The sequence below is a fragment of the Otolemur garnettii genome, unplaced genomic scaffold (genome assembly GCF_000181295.1).
Source record: "Otolemur garnettii isolate 467f Iridium unplaced genomic scaffold, OtoGar3 scaffold00005, whole genome shotgun sequence".
In the NCBI taxonomy this organism is placed as follows: Eukaryota; Metazoa; Chordata; class Mammalia; order Primates; family Galagidae; genus Otolemur; species Otolemur garnettii.
In genome coordinates, this window is record NW_003852400.1 from 15,372,021 (window position 1) to 15,395,878 (window position 23,858).

The 23,858-nt window shown below is 39.4% G+C and overlaps 1 protein-coding gene across 1 annotated transcript in view; it reads right to left on the minus strand.

Annotated features, from left to right (window-relative positions):
• Positions 1 to 23,858, minus strand: part of ABCB1 (ATP binding cassette subfamily B member 1) — a 111,348-nt gene that overhangs the window by 11,608 nt on the left and 75,882 nt on the right. The window contains exons 19-24 of the mRNA XM_003782808.3: positions 23,082 to 23,159; positions 20,354 to 20,437; positions 10,193 to 10,396; positions 4,206 to 4,306; positions 2,742 to 2,882; positions 271 to 427 (exon numbers count right to left, since the gene is read on the minus strand). Coding sequence (XP_003782856.1) covers positions 271 to 427; positions 2,742 to 2,882; positions 4,206 to 4,306; positions 10,193 to 10,396; positions 20,354 to 20,437; positions 23,082 to 23,159 — 765 coding nt within the window. The remainder of the gene's footprint in view (positions 1 to 270; positions 428 to 2,741; positions 2,883 to 4,205; positions 4,307 to 10,192; positions 10,397 to 20,353; positions 20,438 to 23,081; positions 23,160 to 23,858) is intronic.

The window sequence follows — 23,858 nt, forward strand, 5'->3', positions numbered from 1 at the left end:
AATAAGATCTAGAAGAGTCAAGATAATACAATATATAACATGGATGTGATATTTGCTTATAAAGTGGGCAGCATTCCTGTCTCCCTCTTTGCTATGTAAAAGTACTGAATGTTAATACATATTATTAACATTTATTAAAGGGAATCTGTGATCTAGAAAATCTTATTTAATTATCAGCATATTAAAAAGCATACATTTTTAAGTTTCCTGTTAAAATACTTTCATTCAGGAGTCGAGAGTAGATCATATAAGTCAAAACATCTAACTTACTGGCTTCAGGCCTTCTGTGCTATAGCTGTCAATCTCGGGGACTTTTTCGATGATCATGATGATGTGAGATGCTGACACTTTGGCTTTGGCATAGTCAGGAGCAAATGAACTGACCTGCCCAACTGCCATGGCACCAAAAACAATAGCTGAAAATACCCTGGAAAACACAAATTAAAAACATGTGTACAGAGTTGTAGCTACCATGTTAGAAAGCTGGCACTTTTACAACCAGAGAGTATTGCCGTGCATATTAAAAAAGAGATGTTAAAAAGGTTAAAAAGGAAAACAAACACTTCTCCTTATAAGTTTGGGTCTACGTGACAGACTGCAGACTGGTGAGTTCATGTCAGCATGATTGTATGCAAAGCAGCCCAGTTTTTCACCTCTCTCTGTATCCTAACCTTCTCGTAATGAGACCCTTGCAGCACTTTCATTCAAGAAGTAGAGTTAGTTTTCCTACCCTTTGAATCTGGGATGGGATGGGCTGTGACTTGCACTGGCCAACAGGAGGTGGTAGAAGTCTCTGTTGCCAGTTCCAACCCCATGACTGGGGCACCTTGCATGCTTCATGTGTGCACATTCACTTGCTCACTCTCAGAACTCTGCCACTACCAGAAACCCAGGCAAGGCTGCTAGGAGATGAGGCACACTCGGAGGAGAGTTGTGTAGGTCCCAGCCAACTACGCTGTAGCTCACCACAGACGTGTGATGTAGTCCAGCTGAGATGCACAGTGCCCCACCCAGATCAGTAGAACTTTACAGCCAACCCATAGCCTTGTGGGTAAAAATAAATATTCATCATTGTATGTCCCTGAGGCTTTGTGGCTGGTTGTTACACAGCATTACTGTTACAGTTAGTGATGCTAGAATTACATCAAATACTATAAACTGTGCAACAAAGAGTTTCTTACAGATCCAGATATCATTCTGCTCCCAGGATGCATAAATGTTTTTATGTGTGATATGGGAATCAAGCAACTTCAGGTTGGAAAGAATCCTACAGGGCGCAAATCCAGGTCTCAATGAGCCTAGAAATGTCCCCTAAGTTGGATTCCATCTTCTGTTTTAAAAAATAGCGGGTTTGATTAAGTCTACTGTTCAAAAGTTCTTTTTAAACTGAAGGAAAATCTACTTCCTTTTATATACTACAGCCCTTTAAGTATTGGAACATTGCTTTTTGAACAACCCCTTTCAATCCCTTCTGCTGGACACTGATCAGTGTGCTTCTGTAAAGAGTAAGCTGGGACAAAACCTGGGAACCCTCCCAGAATGCTGGGAATCTATCACTTTCTCTTCCCTGGGCTCTACACGTGTGTTAACATAGCATGCTATGTCAACCCAGTACATGGTGTCACTAGCTGTTGTTTTTAACTAGTGCTAAATAAATCACCCAGACAGTTACTTTTAGTCTTATTATTTAAACCTATGGGACCTTTTTTTGAATGACTTGCTGTTCAGAAAGGTCTACCCCTTTCCTTATTTGGAAGACTGACTTTGCAAACCTAAGAGCCCCAGTGCCGGCAACTTTCACCAATTCAATTCCTTGGAGTAAAGCAAATAATTATCTAATCAAATCCCCAATACTGATGATGTCTGCTTATGATCTTTGGGTTATAATTACAAATAGCACCTGCATATAATTTGTCAGATATACAGATTAAGTAGAAATTTAAATTTTCTGTTGTGGTCACCCTGAGCAAACTGTAATGCCATGAACAAGTCAAGGTCTAAAAAGGGCAGAAATGTCATACTCACACGTTATATCTCCAGGCTTGTGTGATTCTGCCTTAAATGTAAAACCAATTATGTTACGCCATCAGAGGGCAGAATCTTACCTATTACCAAATCTAGAAGCTCAGAAAGATGTCACATATTTTTGATTACTAAACTGTATGTTTGGGCACTTTTCTGTTATAAATCAGATTTGTCTACCCCTGACTGAGGGACAATTTTCTACATCCATAGCAAGGAAGCAGAAAAACATCCCAATTTAGTTTTGCCTTTGTCACTTGTGAAATTCTCCAGCACTTATAAAAAAATAAATAAATTTAAATTTATCTTGGGCTCTTCCAGGGCTTGTAGAACTTAGTACTTCACCTGCTCTGTTAGAAAGTCCTTTAAAAGGAGCTGGTCAGCCTTCTTGCTCAGTGTTAAGCTTCTTCCTGAATACCAAGGCCTGCTGGAAACCTCTGAATTGAATCACCCCTCCCAGCCACAGATTTGGAAAGGTCAGACCCATGTGAGTCAGCATTAGAGAGAAGAGAATTTACTGGCCCCACAAATAAAGTGAGACACTGTGGAGACTCAGAAGCAAAAATAGTGACACATGGAGACTCAGAGGCAAAAATGCCATTTTCTAAATCACCAAAATCTCTTCACGAAGCTTCACAGTAGAGTTTTTTATCCAGACATGAATCATGTTCATCCCAGTTTTATTTTTAGAGTTTAGTGAATAAAGAGCCAACACTTACAACAGAACATTCTCAAAGGTCATTAACTGACGTGCCACCAAGTAGGCGCCAAATCGGAAACAGCCAGCGTAGGAAAAATACATCATTGCCTGGGTGAAGGCAAATGTGATTCCGAAGATGTGTGCTTTCCTCAAAGAGTTTCTGAAAAGAAGATATTTGAAAACTTACGCCACTTTCATTTCTTAGTTCTTATTTATTTATTTCATTTCTTAGTTCTTAACATGTAACTTGATAGGACAGCAGTGGGTCACCTGATGTGACAGACAAAAATGGGCTTAATTTCCACAGAACTAAGTTTGATCCTCATTTTACCACTTACCCATTGTGCCAATTTAGGAAACTGTCTAAACTCTGAGACTCAGTATCTTCTTTAATGTAGGATAAATGCTACCTTAAAGTACTGATACAAAGATTAAATAAGCAAATGAACGTAAAGAGCTGGTCAGGCATTAGTGAGTGAAGGCTCCCTTCCTTTCTCCCACTTTCACATGCAACGCTAAGTCCTCCATGGTAAACACCCATTCCTCACACAGCTGCAGGACCCTGCTGGGTGACACAGAGGCACCAGGTACGTTCTTGCTCTTGGGGAGCCAGGAGTTGAGTTTGGGTCATTATTTATGCAATGGAGGTACCTTATGAGTAACATATTATGGGAAGAAAGGATGAATTTACCTTTCTTGGGATTAGAGCAGGATTTACAAAAGGGTTAACGTTCCAGGATTTTCTGAGCAACGTGGAACTCAGTGATGTGGAGGTGTGGGTAGCAGCAGGTGGGCAAGTGGGCAGCCCTCCCGGGGCTTCCTACTCCTATGCCAACCAGATCAAATAAGCTTTTACTTTTGTCTTATAGCAGGATTTCAAATCAAATATTTTTTTAAGGAATAAAGACTCTACTATTGTTTAAAAAGAAATTTGAAGAATTTCTTCAGATGGACCTTATAGATGGATCAATAAGGTCCATCTCTCTCCTTTACTATAGAAGAAACCGAGACTCAGGGAGGTTGGGTGTGTCCACATCAGGTTTGTTCACATCACTTAGGAAAAGAGCCCTCACTGGGTGACTGTGTTAAAGAGCAGGAAATCTACCCTGGAGAAAGGGTAGAAAGGGGAAAGAAGGCACAACCAGGAAGCACTACCCATCAGCATTCTGCAAATAACCTCAAATTCATGTTCCATAAAGAACTCAGACCTAACTAGAACAAATAATAGGATCATTGTCCTATTATGGACATTGGACAGTCATTCTCAGCATCTTCTCTCTCACCCTTTCAATCAGTCACCCCCTCTTATAGGTTCTGTCTCAGTTCAGGGTCTTATCGTTTCTCTTCTGAGTAACTATAAGTGCTTCCCAATTGGGTCCCTTCCAATACTTTCTCTACTTGCTCCCCCAAGTAATCCTTCTGAAAACAAATCTGATGATTGAAAAACTCCTCACACTCCCTCCGACTGCTTAGTGTTTATTACCTGTATGGCAGCTGCAAACTCTGTGCATACATATGTTCAAACTTCTGCTCCCGAGTTAAAGAAACAACAGTTCGGAAGTTCTCTATTGCTTCAGTAGCGATCTGTAACAGGGGCACAAGGTAAACGGTGGCAATTAATTTGAATTCTATAAAATAGACAGATAAAATTAATTTTACTTATCAGTATTTACTTATTATTACCTACAAACATCTTTTTTAGAAAAGAATACTAAATAATTTATCAAATTGAGTTTTGGATCTGAAAGGAAGCTTGACTTCATTGTTCTCTTTATAGAACAAGAAGCTAAGGCTTAAAGCCACAAGCTTTATAGGCTTTATTTACAAAATTAACCTGAGAACACAGTATTTCTTCTATAAAGCTTACATTTTCAGTTTACAGTTATTTTACACGCTTTTACGATGTGACGTTTTTATTTCTCTCTTCATACTTGCCATTTTCGACAACTGAAGAATATTTGAAAAATATCAAAAGATGAAAGAAATAAAAAATTATGTATTGGTATACTTTGCACATTAGCTTACGTATTGTTTTCTTTCCTAAGCATATACATAGTTAACAAAGTTGAGAGCAAACTCTAGATTTGGCTATATGTCATTATTTTTTTACCTTAACAAATATCGAAAGTGGGCGGCGCCTGTGGCTCAAAGGAGTAGGGCGCCATCCCCATATACCAGAGGTGGCAGGTTCAAACCTGACCTAGGCCCAAAACTACAAATATCAAAAGCATTTTCTAAGATCATTAAATACATATTAATGATGGGATTTTTAATGGCTACTTGATATCCTAATTAGGCATTCTTTTATTGTTGAATAAAGTTTTTAATTCTTTTTTTTTAAAAATTCTGTGATAAACATCCTTGTGCCTGTTATTCATATTAAGTTATTTTCTCAGGAAAAGTTCTTAAAAGCAAAGTTACTAGATAAAAGGGAATTAACTCTTTCTTAAGAAACATAGCACATACTATCAATTTATTTTCCAGAAAATTTCTAACATTCGGTTATGTTCTAATTCAATGTTACTTCCAACAAGACTATCTGATTAGGACACATACATCCTCCCCCACCTTTTGGAGTGAAGGGACATGGAGAATACGAAATGAGATTTCAGCCCATATTAGCTACATGACATTGAACCACCACGCTGTCTCATCTCATCTGTAAAATGGGGGGGATAGACTAGACTAGAGCACTGGTTCTCAACCTTCCTAATGCTGCAGCTCTTTAATACAGTTCCTGTGGGTCACGACTCAAAGGTTGAGAACTGCTGGACTAAAAGGTCTCTAACATCCCTTTTAACTTTAGGATTCTGAGGGAAGTAATTTCTAGAATTGTAAGTCAACAAGAGGAATTATTCTTAAAGACATTCTTCTTCTCTCTGGCCTTTACACTGGTCAGAAGAGATTCTAACAAAGACATAGTTAATTTAGTTACTTGTAACTTAAAAATGCATGAACATAAATTTCCATTTATTCATCACTGAATTCTACACAAATTACCTAACTTCAAGGATAACACAAGTATTTCATAAGACTTGAAGTCAGTTCTGAAGACTAACACAAAAAGCTATTAGAAATAAAAAACGCGGCTCGGCACCTATAGCTCAACCAGCTAAGGCGCCAGCCACGTACACCTAAGGTGGCGGGTTCGAATCCCCAGCCCGGACCCGCCAAACAACAATGACGGCTGCAACCAAAAAATAGCCGGGCGTTGTGGCGGGCGCCTGTGGTCCCAGCTACTTGGGAGGCGGAGGCAGGAGACTCGCTTGAGCCCAGGAGTTGGAGGTTGCTGTGAGCTGTAATGCCACGGCACTCTACCCAGGGGGACAGCTTGAGGCTCTGTCAAAAAAAAAAAAAAAAAAAAAGAAAGAAAAAACGAGTAAGGTTCTTAAAAACAGAAACTTAGTTAAAAAATAAAATTAAAAATATTACATTCTGACCCAGGCAGGCCGAGAAGATTTTGAACTCTGTTAAACACAGGCTGCCTGTGAAGACAGGAAAATGTCAGATTTCACTTATGTGAAAGTTTTTTATAAACTTCTTCTACCTGTTATAAAAGCAATACATACTTATTTGAGAAATACTAAAAGGAAAATAAGAAGTTAGAGGAAAAAATTCATTTTGAGTTAAATCCCTAAAGACAATTATCGTTGTCTTTAGGTATGTATGTATGTCTATACAGCAATGTCTGCTTAAAGACAGGTTTTACTATAAATTTTAGTAAATTTAATGCTTAAAAGAAATATTTTCTGTGCCTTGTTTTCTAAAGCAGGAGTGATTAGCTTGTAAATGTTCTTGCTTTTTAGTGTGTGTACAGCCCAGTAAGACAGAGAGTTTGAGTCACAGACCTTGCATGGGGAAGAAAACAATATAATCACTTCCTGACTTACTTCATCTTGATGCACAATGAAGCAATTAGGAAAAGGGTTAATTAGCACCCCACATCCTCACAGCATCATTTATTGCAAGATTTTAAACAGAGACTCAGTAATCACAAGAGGAGAGAACCTTTAATTCAAGGAGTAAATTATGTTGCTGGCATTGAATTCTCTAGCTTTAGATCTTTCACCTTCCTTTTGCTTCAAGTTGTCATATAATGATTTCACTTTTCATTGAATCATATTAGAGTCTCTAGGTATGCCTTTCTTTTCTTTCTTTCTGACATTATTTGTGTGTGTAAGGTAAAGTCCAAGTCTGAGTTGTAATTGAGTCCATGTATATGGTGTGCCATACAGCCCTATATTGTACCCCATAGGCGGGAACTTACCGAGTCCCCTACTCCCATAGGCCTTTCTTATAGCAATCCTGTGCCCGTGTGAAAGCTGCATTTTCAATATGAATGACAAGGTATTTCACAAAAAGTGTAAGGTATTTTCACCTGCTTGTGTAACTGCAGGAAGGGCTCACAACCCTCACCTCCCTTTTTTTTTTTTTACCAAACCCTTTGCAATGAGTTCATTTATCTTGACATGGTGGGTAATAGCAGCTGCAAACCTCAATCTATGATATATATCAAGTGATTCAACTTCAACTTTTTCTATTAATGTCATGACTTTTCCCCACCTCTTTGGAGCACTTCCAGCATTGCTAATAGCATAGGTTATTTGTATGGGTCCCCTGGTGCTATTTAAGGTTTATAGTACTGCACAATGAAAAATATGCAAGAACTGTGAAGGACCACTCTTTACTGCCTTATGCAATTTACTGGAGAGACAAGCTACTCATGCTGAGATGATTAGTGTCATGTGGCATTTTAGGGGGATACTTACAACCCTTGAACTTACTGTAATAGCAACAGGAGAGGGCTACAAGATCATCATCTTACTACAGTCTGTACTATAGTTAATTTTATACAGTTCTGAGAGAATACTGACTCTTTACATTGATTTACGTTTCTCTGGAGTGTGAACGGAGCCATGTACGCTCTGTAAGTGTCAGCATCCTTAAGATTTGATAACTTTGAACTTTTATAATGGATATGTATGTATTTTATGGCAGTAAACAATAAAACAGACAAGTACCTACATGTATTTTATGCCTTTATAATATACCTTTTTCATGACACTGAGAAGTGTCATGAATTAATTTGGGTATCAGGAATGGCCTTCCTGAAGAAGTAATAATTCTGAGATCCAAATAATATAAAGGAGCCAGCCATAAAAAGATCAGAGGGAACAAGCTTGGAGTGTTTCTGGAATTGTAAGAAGGCCCAGGAGGCCAGAAAAGGGTGGATAGGTGAGAGTATAGTGGAAGATAAGCTCATAGAAGTCATAAGGGCTAGCTAAGATTACACAGATAAGCCTTGAAAAGCCAAGGTAAATGGCTGGATTTTATTCTAAATATGATCAAAAGCCATGGGAAGGTTTTAAGTAGGGGACAGCATGATCACATTTGCATTTGTAAGAGATTAGAGAGGCTTCTATAAGAAGAACATAAGTGGACAGAAATGTTAAGAGCAGAAGCAAAGAGATCAGTTAGGAAACTGTTGCTGTGTGACTTTGGGCAAGTTACTTGATCTCTCTGAACCTTGAGTTTTATTATCTATCCAACAAGGATAATTTTGAAAGCATTAAATGAGATGTAGAGCTCTTAGTATGATACCTGTTATGAGCCATATTTAGTAAATGGTTCCTTAAGAACTATGATCAGATGAGGGTGGAGTCTCAATATTATGTAGACTGGTTGATATGAAATCATTTTCCTTAACAACCATTGTCCCTCTTATGAGCCACCCCTGAATAAGAACACTCATCATAATCCCTGATCTTCACTCAGAAAATCTGCCAAATCCACACATAACCATTTTCATCCATACTCCTCCCCCAAAGCCCTCTGACAGAACTCCCAACGTTTCAAATCTGACATGTCACTTCAAAGGTGTCAACCTGTGGTTTCCAATGCATTATCTTAGCATCAGTCATCTTCCTCATAAAACCAGTCTAAAGACTCCTTTCTATGACATTTTAAAATGAATACTATGAAATGTAATACACTGTGAAATATAATGCTTTTTTCTGTTTTTATGTTGTGTCCTAGATTTTTCCATCTTCACCTTAGATGAAGAGTCAGTACCTAGGGGGGTGGGGGCAGAAATCCTCCAAGAGTACACTACTGAAAAGAGTCATTGGCACAGGAGGTGTCCTTGGCAGGGCTGATGTGACCTGGGCCAGACCACACATGCACAGCCTGTGGGTGAGCACCATCCTGCTCTACCTCCAGAACTGGGCCCCAAGGGCCTGCTGGAATGCCTCACATGAGGTCTGTCCCCCACAGACACCAGCTGGGAGGCACTAAAGCTGGTCTAAAGGACTTTCCTGAAGAAAGTTCGAGAAAACAGGGTGTAGAGTCTGAAGAGACACAGGGAGGCAGAGGACAAAGTGGTAGTGCAGATCAACGTTTAGGACTTTCTTTCCCATTCATATTGGTGAGCTGGCTGACCAGAGACAAAGTACCTTAGACCCTGGGGCCTCATGAAAGCCAGAGCCACTCTGATCTGCGCCTGGGTCCTACCCTACTCTTAGGAACACTGGAATGCCCGGATAAATGCAGCCCTCTCTTAAACCTTAGGCCCAGTTTTGGGGGTCAGCCCTGCTCTGCCCTCTCATTTCTGCAATGATTCAGATTATGTGATATCAGACTATGATCTATCATCAGAGGACCTCTTTGCTTTTTAGCATACAGAGGCACAAGTTTGGAGCATACCTGAGGTTGAATCCTGGCTCCAAAATTCATCAGCTCTAAGGTGCGAGGGACATAATGCATGGGTGCCTTAGTCTCATGAAAAATAAGACAATAGACCCTGACCTAATAGAGTTGCTATGAGGAGTAAAGAGTTTGCCAGGAAATGTAGTAAATGTTACAGAAGCACAAATGATGGCGGGTGGGTGGAATAAAGAGCATGCAGGGGAAAAAAAGAAGCATTAGGGTAAGGATGAAGAGAAATAGAATAAAGGGAGGAGGCACGATACAAAAGAACAGCAATAATTTAAACATTGAACACATACCCTTAGGATTTTTCCATATTGAATCTCTCCCACCATATATAATTAAATGGGCCTATTCTCCTCAATAAGGGAATGTATTTAAGCTTGCTTGAAATAATTAGAGACAGAGAAAGGAAGAAAAGAAGGACAAAGAAAGAGAACTGAAGAGAGGAGAAAAGAGGGAGGAGGGAAGAGAAGATAATGGTGTGAAACTAGAAAAACCTGTTAAAATTAGTATCAGTCTTCGAGCTAAGGCTTTGCGTACCTGTTAAAATTAGTATCAGTCTTTGAGCTAAGGCTTTGCGTTACTACTTTCCTAAAGTTTCTAATCTGATGAACAAGCATCAAAAAAGATTGCTTTGAGGAATGGTTACAATAACATTTTCAGAGCACACACACAGTGAGTAGTAGGGGTTAATAAAACGACACTGATTAGAATACATATTTTACTCTATTTAGGTAAGCAGTATTTTTTAGTTTGACTCACCTTTCCAGCACCTTCTAGTTCTTTCTTATCTTTCAGTGCTTGTCCAGACAACATTTTCATTTCAACAACTCCTGCTATTGCGATGATGGGTACAATTGCTAAGAGTAAAAGTGTTAGTTGCCAGCCATAGATGAGGGATATAATAATTCCTGTCCCAAGATTTGCTATATTCTGGGTAATTACAGCAAGCCTGGAACCAATAGCCTGCAAAACAAACAGAACCATTGTCTTTCTACAAATTGTACATTATCTTTAAAATCCATGCTTACATTTTCATGTATGTATATTCTGAGTTGTAACATTTCAATGGCATTAAAATCTATTAATTATTTTCTTGGTTATGAAATAAAAAGTAAAAGTTTACTTGTAAGAAGTTTATTGAGTTTCTACAATGAGGATTTCCATGACTTGAGAATAAATAGTGAAAGTAGAAGATCAACAATTTAGAATTTAATTATATATTTCTACCTCTGCTGATTTTTTAATAGCAAGAAAAAAGTTTTTCTTTTCTTTTTTTCTTTTAGATGCAGAGTCTGACTCTATCACCCATTATAGTGGCATTATAACTCACAGAAACTTCAAACTCTTTGGCTCAAGTGATCCTCTTGCCTCAGCCCCCTAAGTAGCTGGAACTATAGGCACCCACCACAACATATGGCTAGTTTTTCTAATTTTAAAAGAGACGGGGTCTCGCTCTTGCTCAGGCTGCTCTCAAACTCCTGAGCTCTAGAAATCCACCTGCTTCATCCTCCCAAAGTGCTAGGACTCCTGGCCACCACGGCTGGCTCAAGAAAATCTTCATTAATCAAAGCAGGATCACTGAAACAAGCTCTGCAAATTAGTAAGATAAAAAGAGTCTGATAATTATATTAATCTGAGAATAGTGGACATTTTCAATACTAGGTATGTACTACTTGTAATTTAAGCCTAATACCTATCATTAAGGACATTCAAATATATCTGGGTCTATTTGAGATGCTTATTATGTTAAAATCTGCAGTTTGATTTGGAAAACATTTACAGAGTTGAAAGTTATGGAATTTAATTTAAGATATTAAGCAGGCACCAGAATCTTCGGTTTGAATGCCACAGGAAGCTTGAAGCATGACTCTTGATGGCATGCAGTGATTTCCAACTCTAAAACCAGAGTTCAAACTACTAAGTCAATTCAGTCCATTACTTTACAATGTCCAACTCTAAACTAGATTTCCAACTCTAAAGCCAGAACTCAAACAAGTCAATTCAGTGCACCACTATAATTTAGTCCATCATATCTTCTCTACCCTGATTATATTCCATGCCCTCAAGCCATTCCAAATTCTGGCTATGGCACTAGACCAGCTTTCTTTAGAAATGACACACACGTTCTTTTCTAACTCTAACTAACTCTAAAGTTTCTTCAGCCCAAGTGGGTCTGGTCTCAGGTAAAGATTATGATGGAGAGTACTTTAGGATGGTCATTGCTATTGCTGTGACTTTGGGCAAATCTAACTCCCCAAATGAGCTGGTACATTCGTTAATAACCAAAGCTTCTCTCCATTCTGAATACTGTCTTAGACTCCCTTTATAACTTCTTTCATCAATCCTTCCCAAATAATTTAAAACCTATTTGATACAAACACTAGACCAGGACTTAATGGGGAAAGGGTGCTACAACCATCAGCAGCCTTTATGTACATAAAATTCCATGCCAGAGAATTGTAATAGGGCTGAAAGTGACAGGATAAATAACAGAGCACATTTATTTTTAGTTGATTCAATCATTGAGCTTATATTAAAGGGATGCTTTGCCAGCTTTGGCATACATCAGAGTAGAGTGGCCTTCGAAGCCAGCTTTCTATACTGCACCTCTCCAGTTTGAAGGTCAAAGGATGCAAGCTGGAGGGTGTCTGCAGCAGGGGTGAAGGAGTTTGCTCCTGTGCTCACTATCTACTCAGAAGTCATTTCCCACAGCAGCTACTGACTGAAAGAAACACTCAGAACATCCCCCATGTTCACAGCAGAGGAATTACCCTGGCACATAATCCTTCAGACATGTAAATATTCAGCTATGGAAGGTAATCAAGGGCCACAGAAATAAGCACAATGAATCAAAGATGGAAAACTCTTCTGTAATGTACAGGAAAGGCAAACTAAAATACCTAGGACCCTAAACTGCAGGAAGATGAAGCCCCTTGGCTTCGTGTGATTTAGCGCGTTGACACTGCACCACTTACTGTTCCTTTAAAGACCACTGCTCACTGCCCCATATCTATTTCTCACGCAGGTGGGAGTGTGAGGACTACTGAATGGGAGGGTATGGACCAGAAGTCAGATAGTTTTCAGTGGAGAGAGGAGGGCTGAGGAAAGGACACGCTCCAAAATGCACAGCCCAAGTGTGAAGCAAGGGTAAAACTGGGCTAACACCTGAAACCCCTTAAACCCTTCCCTCCTCACAGTCTCTCTATCTCGCTGCATTATCACTTATTTGCATCTCATTTCCTGTCCTAATTGGTTTTTACCCCATCTGTGCTGTTTCTTCCTCTCCTGTTATTTATTTCCTCCTCAAAACACCATCCTATCACCTGAACTCTAAGTTTAAAATATTTCTCTTGATTGGGGGGAGGGGAGAGACCATTTATTGAATTTCATTTTGAAATTAGAAATATTTAACTTCATCTTTACCTCAACTACCTTTACCCAGAATAAATATATTTATAAAAAATACCTAGTTGCTGGGCAGCACTTGTGGCTCAAAGGAGTAGAATGCTGGCCCCATATGCTGGAGGTGGCGGGTTCAAACCCAGCCCTGGCCAAAAAAAAAAAAAAAAAAAAACCGGCAAAAAAAAAAAATACCTAGTTGCTTTTGATTCCTACATGGTTCTTGTTTGCATTTTTCTCTGTAGAACTCGAGACATCATACCAAAATAAAATTATAAAACCTGCTACTTCATAGGAAAACAGGAAGATCTTTTTCCTCAGAATAAGTTTAGTAGGATTAAACTACTTCCGTGACTTACAATCACAAATATATCTGAGAAAATGTAGAAGAAGAATGGAAATGTTGATGAAGAAATCAAATACGAAAAAAAATTAACCTAGATAAATGACACTCATAACTATACACATAAAAATTGGGGTGGCTCTGCCTTGGGTGGCATGGATTGTAACAGCACAGCTTATGTCATATATTTTTATATATAAAAAATTAATTATCTGCTATGGAAGATAGACAGATACATTGATATATATGTTGGCTATATAAATATATATACACACACACACACACACATATTTATATACATACACACATGAATGTCCCACCATGAAAGGGCCAGCTAGTGGAATAAAGTAGATACAACTGTCCTCTCTCAGCTAATCTGTGATAACAGCTATAGTGGACTTTCCTAGTTCGCTGGTGTCTCCAATGTGTTTATTTCCTCTTCCCTGGTGTCTCCTTTTTAGTCCTTGTTTTAAGTTCTGGAAAACAGTTGCTCCTCAGGGTGCCTCACACAAAGTGCATGGGGCGTGAAATGCCAGTTTGAAAGCCTTTGAGGAAACAAGTGAAAAGCAGAAGGCTGACGCCAGCAGGCAATTAGACACTTGTGCATATAGCAAAGGGCTTCACAAACCACACTGTGAAGGGAAAGGACTGACCCCCAATTTCACAAACAGAAGCAAGCACTGAGTCTAGGGCCGGTCAGAGCACCAGAGGGGCTGAAGAAAAGGAAGAGAAACCGCAGGGCAGAGTGCCCAGCCTGTATCTGCTCAGGGCCCTGCTGCGAGGGACTGCCTGCGTGTTTCCTCTAGAACTGTGCCTTCCACACCAAACAGGCTGTGTCTGTCAAAACACAGGAGCACACATGACAAGGTCTCTATAAAAGGTACACTAAAATTGGCACGGCAAAGGTTAGCTAGGCAATATAGGATCTTAGGAATGTGGTGATCACTATACCCCAGAAAAGACTTGTCCATAGAGCTAGCACAATGGATTTGCCCTAAGTTCAGTGATTGATTCTTGCACCAATTGAAGCTAAAAATAAAATAGAGACTCATACTTTATGTCCTTCTCCACCTACCACCCCATTTTTCTGTCTCATTTAGGAGGAAGTCTGCTATTGATTTGGCCAACTATGTCATATTTCTCTCTTCCCCTTTCTCTTGAGCCTAATCCCATTGAGCTTTTGTTCCCAACATTCTCCTGAAACAGTTCTTGTTAGAACCCTAAGTACCTCCACATTCATCTCCTGTGACATGTTCAGGCATCTTACAAGCTTATACACAGCATTTGATATCCTGGATTTCTCTCTCCTTAACACGCTTTCTCCCTTGCTGGCCACTCCTTCTTACTCTTCTTTGCTGGCTTATCCTTGTAACTCTGACCTCAGCACCCAACATTTGATGTCTTCTCTGCCAACACCTGCTTCCTTGGCTATCTTATCCAGTCTCACGGCTTTAAAAATCAACAGTGCACTAGAATGTCTCCAAATATCTATTTCCAGGCCTGACTTGTCTGCTAAATCCTAGGCATGCAAATCCTCCTGCCTTCTGAACATCGGCACATGATTATCTAACACAGGCATCACAAACTTACCACCTGCCACACAGACCTCCAGATTCTCCCCCAAGCCTGCTCATCCAACAAGCTCCCCAATTTCATTAAAAATCAACTCCATTTTTTCCCTTTTCCTTTTTATTTTTAATTGTTGGGGATTCATCGAGGGTACAAGAAACCAGGTTACACTGATCGCATTTGTTAGGTAAAGTCCCTCTTACGATTGTGCCTTGCCCCCAAAAGATGTGTCACACACCAAGACTCCACCCCTCCTCTCATCTTGGTTGTTATTGGTGTATACAAAGGCTACTGACTTGTGGACATTGATTTTATATCCTGAGACATTACTATGTGTTTTGATGACTTCCAGGAGTCTTGTGGTTGAGGCTTTGGGGTTCTCTAAGTATAAGATCATATCATCAGCAAAGAGGGAGAGTTTGATCTCCTTTGCTCCCATTGGATGCCCTTTATTTCCTTGTCTTGCCCAATTGTATTGGCTGGAACTTCCAGCACTATGTTGAATAGTAATATGACGGAGGAAAACCTTGTCTGGTTCCAGTTCTAAGAGGAAAAGCTTTCAATTTTACTCCATTCAGTAAAATATTAGCTGTGGGTTTGTCATAGATAGCTTCAATCAAAGGAATGTGCCACCTATGCCTATACTCTTCAGTGTGCTAATTAGAAAAGGATGCTGGATTTTATCAAATGCCTTTTCTGCATCTATTGAGAGGATCATATGGTCTGTATTTTTGCTTCTGTTGATATGGTGAATAACGTTTATGGACTTGCATATGTTAAACCAGCCTTGTACCACTGGGATGAAACCTACTTGATCATGATGTATGACCTTTTTTGATGATAAGCTGTAATCTATTGGCTAGGATTATGTTGAGAATTTTTGTACCTATATTCATTAGTGAAATTGGTCTGAAATTCTCCTTTTTAGTTGGGTCTTTTCCTGGTTTTGGTATGAGGGTGATGTTTGCTTCGTAGAACGTAGAAGATTCCTTCCTCCTTAGTCTTTAGGAATAATTTCTGCAGTACAGGAATAAGCTCTTCTTTGAATGGTTTGTTTTATTGATTTTCTGATTGATTCTTTTGTTTTCAATTTCATTGATTTTTTTTATTTAATTTTGGATATTTCTTTTCTTCTACTGGTGTTAGGCTTAGATTGTTCTTCTTTTTCCAATTCCATAAGATGGCTTGTGAGTTTGTTGATGCACTCTCTTTCTGTTTTTTGAATTTATCTAAAGTTTATCTAAATTTTTAGAAAAACTTAGACTTTATCTAAATTTATCTAAAATTTATCTAAACTTTTCTCTCAGAACTACTTTTGCAGTACCACAGGTTTTGGTAGCTTATGTCTTTCTTCATTTTGTTATGCTCAAGGAAGTTAATGATTTCCTCTTTTATTTCTTCCTTCACCCAACTGTCATTCAACAGAAGGTTGTCTAATTTCCATGCCTTTGTGTGGGGTTGAACGTTTTGTTGGAGTTGAGTTCCACTGTTAGTGCCTTGTGGTCTGAGAAGATACAAGGTAAAATTTCAATTATTTCAATTGTATTGAGGTTTGTTTTGTGTCCTAGGATATGATCAATTTTGGAGAATGTTCCATGGGTGATGAGAAGAATGTATATTCTTTATCTTTGGGATAGAGTTTTCTATATGCGTCTATCAAGCATAGTTGTTCTAGGGTCTCATTTAAGTCCCGTATATCTTTGTTTAATTTCTCTTTAGAGGATCTGTCCAGCTCTCTAAAAGGAGGGTTAAAGTCCCCTGTTATTATAGTGTTATTGGATATCATATTGCTCAGATTGAGCAAGGTTTGTTTTAAGAATCTGGGAGCATTTAAATTGGGTGCATAAATATTTAGAATTGAAATGACTTCTTGTTGTATTTTTCCCTCGATCAATATAAAGTGACCATCTTTGTATTTTTTGACTTTAGTTAGTTTAAATCCACATGTATCTGAAAATAAGATTGCAACCCCTCTTTTCTTCTGAATTCCGTTTGCCTGAAAAATTGTCTTCTAACCCTTAACTTGGAGTTTTAATTTGTCTTTCGAAGCTAGGTGTGTTTCCTGCAGACAGCAAATGGATGGCTTGTGGTTTTTAATCCAATCAGACAATCTATGCCTCTTCAGTGAGGAATTCAAGCCATTATCATTTATTGAGATAATAAGTGTAGTAGCATTCTACTCATCTTATTTTGTGAGAGTCCATTGCTTAGTTTTATCTTTTGCATCATTGTGGAAGTTAGGTTCTGTCCTTTAATTTCTGAGTTCTTACTTTGCTGTTCATCCATTGTGATGGTCCATATGTAGAACAGGTTGAAGTATTTCCTGTAGAGCTGGTCTTGTGGCAAATTTCCTCAATGTTTGCATATCAGTAAATAATTTGATTTCCCTGTCAGTTTTAAAGCTTAGCTTAGCAGGATATAGAATTCTGGGCTGGAAATTGTTCTGATTAAGTAGATTAAAAGTAGATGACCATTGTCTTCTTGCTTGAAAAGTTTCATTAGAGAAGTCTGCAGTCACCCTGATGGATTTGCCCCTGTAGGTCAACTGTCACTTACTCCTGGCAGCTTGAGGAATCTTTTCTTTTGTCTTGATTTTGGACAGATTCATCACAATATGTCTTGGAGAAGCTCTGTTAGAGTTGAGGTGACCTGGGGTCTGATGTCCCTCTGAAAGGACTGTGTCAGGATCTTTGGTGATATTTGGGAAATTTTTATTTATAATAATCTCTAGTATGGCTTCCATTCCTCTGGAGCATTCTTCTTCCCCTTCTGGGATACCTATAACTTGTATGTTTGAATGCTTTATAAAGTCCCATAATTCTGTCAGTGAATGTTCTGCTTTCTCTCTCTTTTTTTCTGCCTCTTTAACTATCTGTGTTATTTCAAGAGCTGTGTCCTCTACCTCTGAGATTCTTTCTTCTGCAAGGTGTAATCTGTTCCTGATATTTTCTATTGCATCTTTAAGTTCCCTAATTGACTGCTTCAGTTCCTTCAGCTCTGCTATATCCTTTCTATATTCTTCATATCGTTCATCTCTTATTTGATTCTTTTTTTGGATTCCCTTTTGGCTATTTTCCACTTTCTCAGCAATTTCCTTCATTGTTTCCGTCATATGTATTTTAAATTCCCCTTCTGTCATTTCTAACATTTCTTTACAGGTGGAATCCTCTGCTGTAGCTACCTCACAGTCCCATGGGAGGGTTGCTCTGGACTGGTTTTTCATGTTGCCAGGATTTTTCTGCTGATTCTTCCTCATGAGTGTTTTCTTTTCTCTGTTTCCTTGCCCTAATTTTCCTTTCACTTCCTCTTGCTCTTTAAGTTGCTGTGCCTCTGACCTAGGGTTTCAATGAGTCAGCTGCTGGCGGGATTAGAACGAATGAACATACACAATCACTTGCCAATTCTCCACTGCTTTTGTCCTCCTCATGGGGTCCAGAAGTCTCTCGCTGACTCCCTGTGTCCCCAAAGGGATGTTTCTGGGCAGATCCCACCAGCCAGAAATGTCTCCTCCGTCTCACCCTGCCCAGTTGCAAGGAAGCTTCCTTTTTTTTTTTTTTAACTTGTGCAGGTCCAAAATTTGTTGGAGTCACCCCTAAGTTACCTTTCTTTTATACCCTTCATCCAATCCAACTAACAAATTCTGTTGGCTATACCTTTAAAATATATTCAGAATTAATTTCATTTTATTACTTTTAATATGACCACACTAGTCTAGAACACTATCATCCTTTTGGATTATTACAATAGACACCCTACCTCTATTCTTGGCAACTTCATCTTATTCATACAGCAGCCATGGTGGTCCTTTTAAAATTTCAGATCATGCCACTCCTATGTTCAAAATCCTACAATGTCTTCCCATCTAATTCCAGATATAATGCTGACCTCAACCATTATGACTCTTCCTTTCACTCACTTTACTCCAGTCCCTCTCTCCTTCTTGCTATTTTAGGAAGAGTTAAAGCAGTGGTTCTTAACCTTCCTAATGCCATGACCCTTTAATACAGTTCCTCATGTTGCAATGAAAATAATTTTATGGTTGGGGGTCACCACAACATGAGGAACTGTATTAAAGGGTTACGGCATTAGGAAGGTTGAGAACCACTGAGTTAAGGAATGCTCCAGCCTCAGGGCCTTTGCACTTGCTGACCCTTCTGGAAAGAAATCTTTCCCAATACTGAGGGGTATGGCACCTTTCTTTTCTTCAGGTCTCTTGCATATATTACCAAGATTGAGACTTTCCCTCCATGAAATCTAGCAAGCCTCTACCCCCACGTCCTGCTTCCACTTTTTCCCACAGCACTTATGACAAGTTGATGTGCCACATAGAATCCATAAAGGTAGGACCATTGTCTGTTTTAGGAAGTTGAAGTTATTTTAAGCAGTGCATATTTTGCTGTCAGGTTCTGCACAACTTGATCTATACCTTGACTTTCATTGATTATTTTGCTTTGAGCATAGAGATCTGTATTAAAACAATTCCTAAGGTCTATCGTGCAATTTTGCAATTCTGTGTCCTTCCACATTCATCATAATCTATTCTTACAAAAGCTCCATATTAATATATTAGATAAAAGAACTGTTTTGTAGTACACCTTAAAGAAATACTGAAATATAAAAACTGATAAAGTTCAAGTGGATGGGGAGAGAAAAAGAGATCATGTAAATTTTTTCAAATTCTACATCATCTTGCAGATTTTTGCTATAAACAGTCATAGCTGTAGAATAAATTCTCACTTCAGCCAAAATCAAGACCTGCTGGGTCAACAGCTTCTAGTTATAGCAATTTAAAGAGATTCGTATAGTAGCAAAATTTAAGTTTCATTGTCTGATAAAATTATTCCTTCTACCTTTGCTTTAATTTTTTAATGTGCTATTCATTTCTTTCAACCAATCTTTTAGAATATTTCCTTCCTTGCCTTCTGAATTGTAGTGCCTTTAAATTTTCTTTTTAATTTTAATTTTTTTTTTAGAGACAGAGTCTTGCTTTATTGCCCAGGCTGGGAGCATAATAACACCATTACAGCTCACTATAGCCTTGACCTCTTGGGCTTAAGCAATCCTTCCTGTTTCCATTTCCTGAGTAGCTAGGACTACAGGCATGTGGCATCATACCTGGCTAATTCTCTTTATTTTTTGTAGAGATAGGGTTTTGCTACATTGCCCAGACTGGTCTTAAACACCTGGCCTCATGGTGATATATGCAAGAGACTGGAACCTTGGCCTCCCAAAACTCTGGGATTATAGGGCATGAGCCACTGAGTACAGCCTGTGATACTCTTTTCAGTATCAATTACAATTTTCTGTTGATTGAGCTCTAAAACAGGTTAATACTGCATGATATGCTGATAAATACTTCCTTTTTAAAATAACTATTCTTCAGTATGTATCGTGTTAGTAACAAGAATAATTTTTATGTTCTAAAGTATATACACAGTATTATAATATTTAAATAAACATTTTTGCTATAAAAAGCATGTGATATATTTGTAGGTTAGATGTTTTTCAACATTTTCTTAATGCTGATGAGTGCTAACCCCTGTAAGGAGAAAACCAGTTTCATGCTGAGATTCAAAGTGGCCAAACACGGATAGAAGAAAGGCACATACCCCTTTAACTTGAGCAGCGTCATTGGCAAGCCTGGTAGTCAACGCTCCAGTGGTGTTTTTGGGGTTATCAAACCAGCTCACATCCTGTGGCACAGAACATGATTTAATTATCTTCAAACCCTACTTATAAGAAAACTCTTAGTTCCAGGGGGGCAGTGAGAGGGTCAGTTTATTCATCACTTATGTCCTCTGCATTTAGCACTCAGGATGTGACATTCAATAGGCAAGATGAGGCTTAAAATACAAACATGCAAATAAAGCATTTCATTTTTCAAATTTTTTTGAGTGCCTACTTTGTCCCAAGCATGCTTTTAAGTGTTGGATCCATATGAAAGCAAACAAACAAGACAAAGTTTTGCTTTCGTGGAGCCTGAGTTCTAGAGGTGGAAGGCACAAGTGAATACCTGTATGCCATGTTAATACAGCCACAAAGAAAAACAGCAAGGCAAGGACAATCAAGGGAGAGAAGGCACTATTTTAGAGACTGGGGAGGGGAAAGAGAAGACTTCTCTAAGGGGACATTTGAATAGAGACCTGAATGAAGGAAAGGATGAGGATATCAGAGAGAAAGAAGAAACAGCAAGTGCAGGGTCCCGCCCTGAGGCAAAGGCCACCTGATCTGCTCATACACTAACAAGAAAGCCTTAAAGACTGCCAGTAGCCTAAAAATAACTGTTGTGTAAATGTTTAAAAACTGCCTCTTCCTCTGGATGAATTTCTGTCCTTAGATGGCGCCCCTGATGCTCCCCTCCCCACTTTGCGCAGTGAATCATTGTGTGTGGAGTAGATTGTGTGTTGGAAAAGAGTAAAGTTGTAGGAGGTGAGGTCTGAGAAGTAGTAGGGGCTGCATCACATAAGGCCTTAGAGACAAAGACCCCCAACTTCATCCTAAGAGCTACAGGCAACCTTTAGAAGGTTTTGAGTAGAGGGATGTAATTTGACTCGCATTTTAGAAGCATGACTCTGGCTGCTGGAAGGTGAACCCACTGGCTTGGCATAAGGAGGGAGGCAGCAAGACCGTTTAGGAGGATTTTACGATATTAACCAGAGAGAGGAGTCAAGGATGGCTCTGAGATTTTTAGTCTGAACAACTAGTAGAATGGAGCTGCCACTTAACTGGTATGAGGGAAAAGCAGGTAAGGACTGAGCCTGGTGGGGAGAAGAGAGTCCAAAGTTAAATTTTAGAAATGTTAAAGTGTGAAACATGTATTAGACACCCAGTGGAGAAACTGAGCAAGTAGTTAGGTAAATGAATTCAGTTAAAAACATATCAGCAAAAGTAATCATGATTACAATGCAACATTCATTGTCAAATAGGATTTTCTTTGTAAAACCACTTGTATTTTTAAATGCAAAAATACTAACAAGATTGTGAATTTGAGGTAGGAATTTAGGCCTACTACAAAAAATATGGTCCCTAAGAAGTTATTGGAACTAGTGATTTGGATTTAAGGAGTATCTATAATTTTTCCCCAAAATATTTTTTGAAAGGGCTATAAGTAATTAAACCATATATCAATTTACTTTTCAACATACTTAAGTATTTAAAACATCTCTCCACTTCATTGTACTTTCCTCGAAGACAGGGACCCTTCAGGTGTGACTGCCCTACACTACTCAGTAATATGCCTTATAAGCAGAAGGCATTTAATATATGTTTGCCCTCACTTAGCAATTTATGGACAGGCCATCACACAAACCGTTAGCTCAGCTCCCAAAGTATAATGGACTTAGGACTTGCCTGGAGGCATGAGGGGTAATGGGGCATTTGGCCCTGGACCAAGGTCAGCCTTCAGCCTAAGTGGAATCTGAATTATAAATATGGTTTGACCTGACAGTTCAAGGTCAGGGTCCCCATTACAGTGCTCTCTCCAGATTCTGTTCTGCTTCTGTCAGTCACTAGCTAGCAATTCCCATAAAATGTCTTCTTTATAAGTGATGGTGACACGAGTGGGAAAGGATGAGGAACCAAAGACAGCTGGGAAAATGTGAATGTCCTCTAGAAATCCTGATGCAGCAAACCGATGCTTCTTAGCTAAGGTTCAAGTATCCCTGGCATGTCTAGAGCATCATTTTATTCAATAGCAATTGATTAGTGCTTATAAAGCAGAAAGTTATTAGGTAACAGATAACTTATTTATGATTCTTAAAGAAACTTTATCCTGTGAAATGGGCTGCTGTGGGTTACATTCCCACAGTCCCCACCCGTGTTCCCTGAGGAAAACATTCACATCTGTCTGTTGTTAGGGTTCAGAAGGTGTGAAATCTGAGAGGCATTCCATTAAGTCATCAGCTAGTAGCACTGATGCTTGAATCAGTCTCCATGCAAAGAAACTAGACAATGAGAAATGGGCTATGGGAATGAATTCTGATTTGTGGAATGAAAGGGTACAAAGGACAGCTCTTGCTGGGAAGAAACATGAGTGTCCTGGGTTCCCAGGAGAAAGGAGGAAAGGAATGAGAGGTATTAAAGATCCTTCCTGCCTACATTGCCTACAATTGCTGACTTGAAAGGCTGGAAGTGAATGAAATGAAAGGCTGGAAGAGGCCTGGTCTCAAAGTAGTCTGTTCCTGGTACAGATGGACAGCAGGGCCTCAGCCTGCACCTCTCTTTGTTTGGACTGAGGAATGGCCAACAGCAGAGCTCAGTACAAGCAGCATGACAGAGCTCCCACTGTCAAAATCCACGGGGCACAGTGGGAGTTCCGCACATCCCAGGGGCACATACCTGTCTCAGCATGGATCTGAAAACCATATACCGGAGCCGCTTGGTGAGAATCTCTCCAGCTTTGCCAAACGTGTAGCCCTGTGGAGAATGGGAACATGCCACACAGAATACCTGTTAGAGACTCAGCCACCAATTATAAAAACTTGGGGGGACTTGAAGTCATTGCTAACGGAGGCTACTAGACAAAGCCAGGAAGCCTGATGCCAAGGGTTGGCTGTTTCTGTGACTATGTGCTCTGCCATAAGGCTGCACCATCAAGAGCCCAGTTTTGCAAGTGATGTTGCCACTCCTAGCTAGTTTACAGGATCTGTGAGACTTACTAGGATTGGTCAGAAGGCTTACCAGGACCTACTAGGAAATGTCTGTCCCACCCTTACTTATTTTCCCAACTGAATGAGGCTCTATCACTCAGAAAACTGGAGTTTATCCCAAGATAGGAGGCACTCCAAACAGAGGGCCTATATTATGTGTAATCTAAACTGGGATGCTGGTGGCTGGGCACAGTGGCTCACGCCTGTAATCCCAGCACTTGGGAGGCCGAGGCAGGTGGATTGCCTGAACTCGCAGGTTTGAGACCAGCCTGAGCCAGAGTCTCTAAAAATAGCTGGGCATTGTGGAGGGCACCTATAGTTGCAGCTACTTGGGAGCCTGAGACAAGAGAATCACTTGAGCCCAGGAGTTTGAGGTTACTATGAGCTATGATGCCCTAGCATTCTACCAAGTGTGACAAAGTGAAACTCTGTCTAAAAAAAAAAAAAAAAAAAAAGAAAAAGAAAA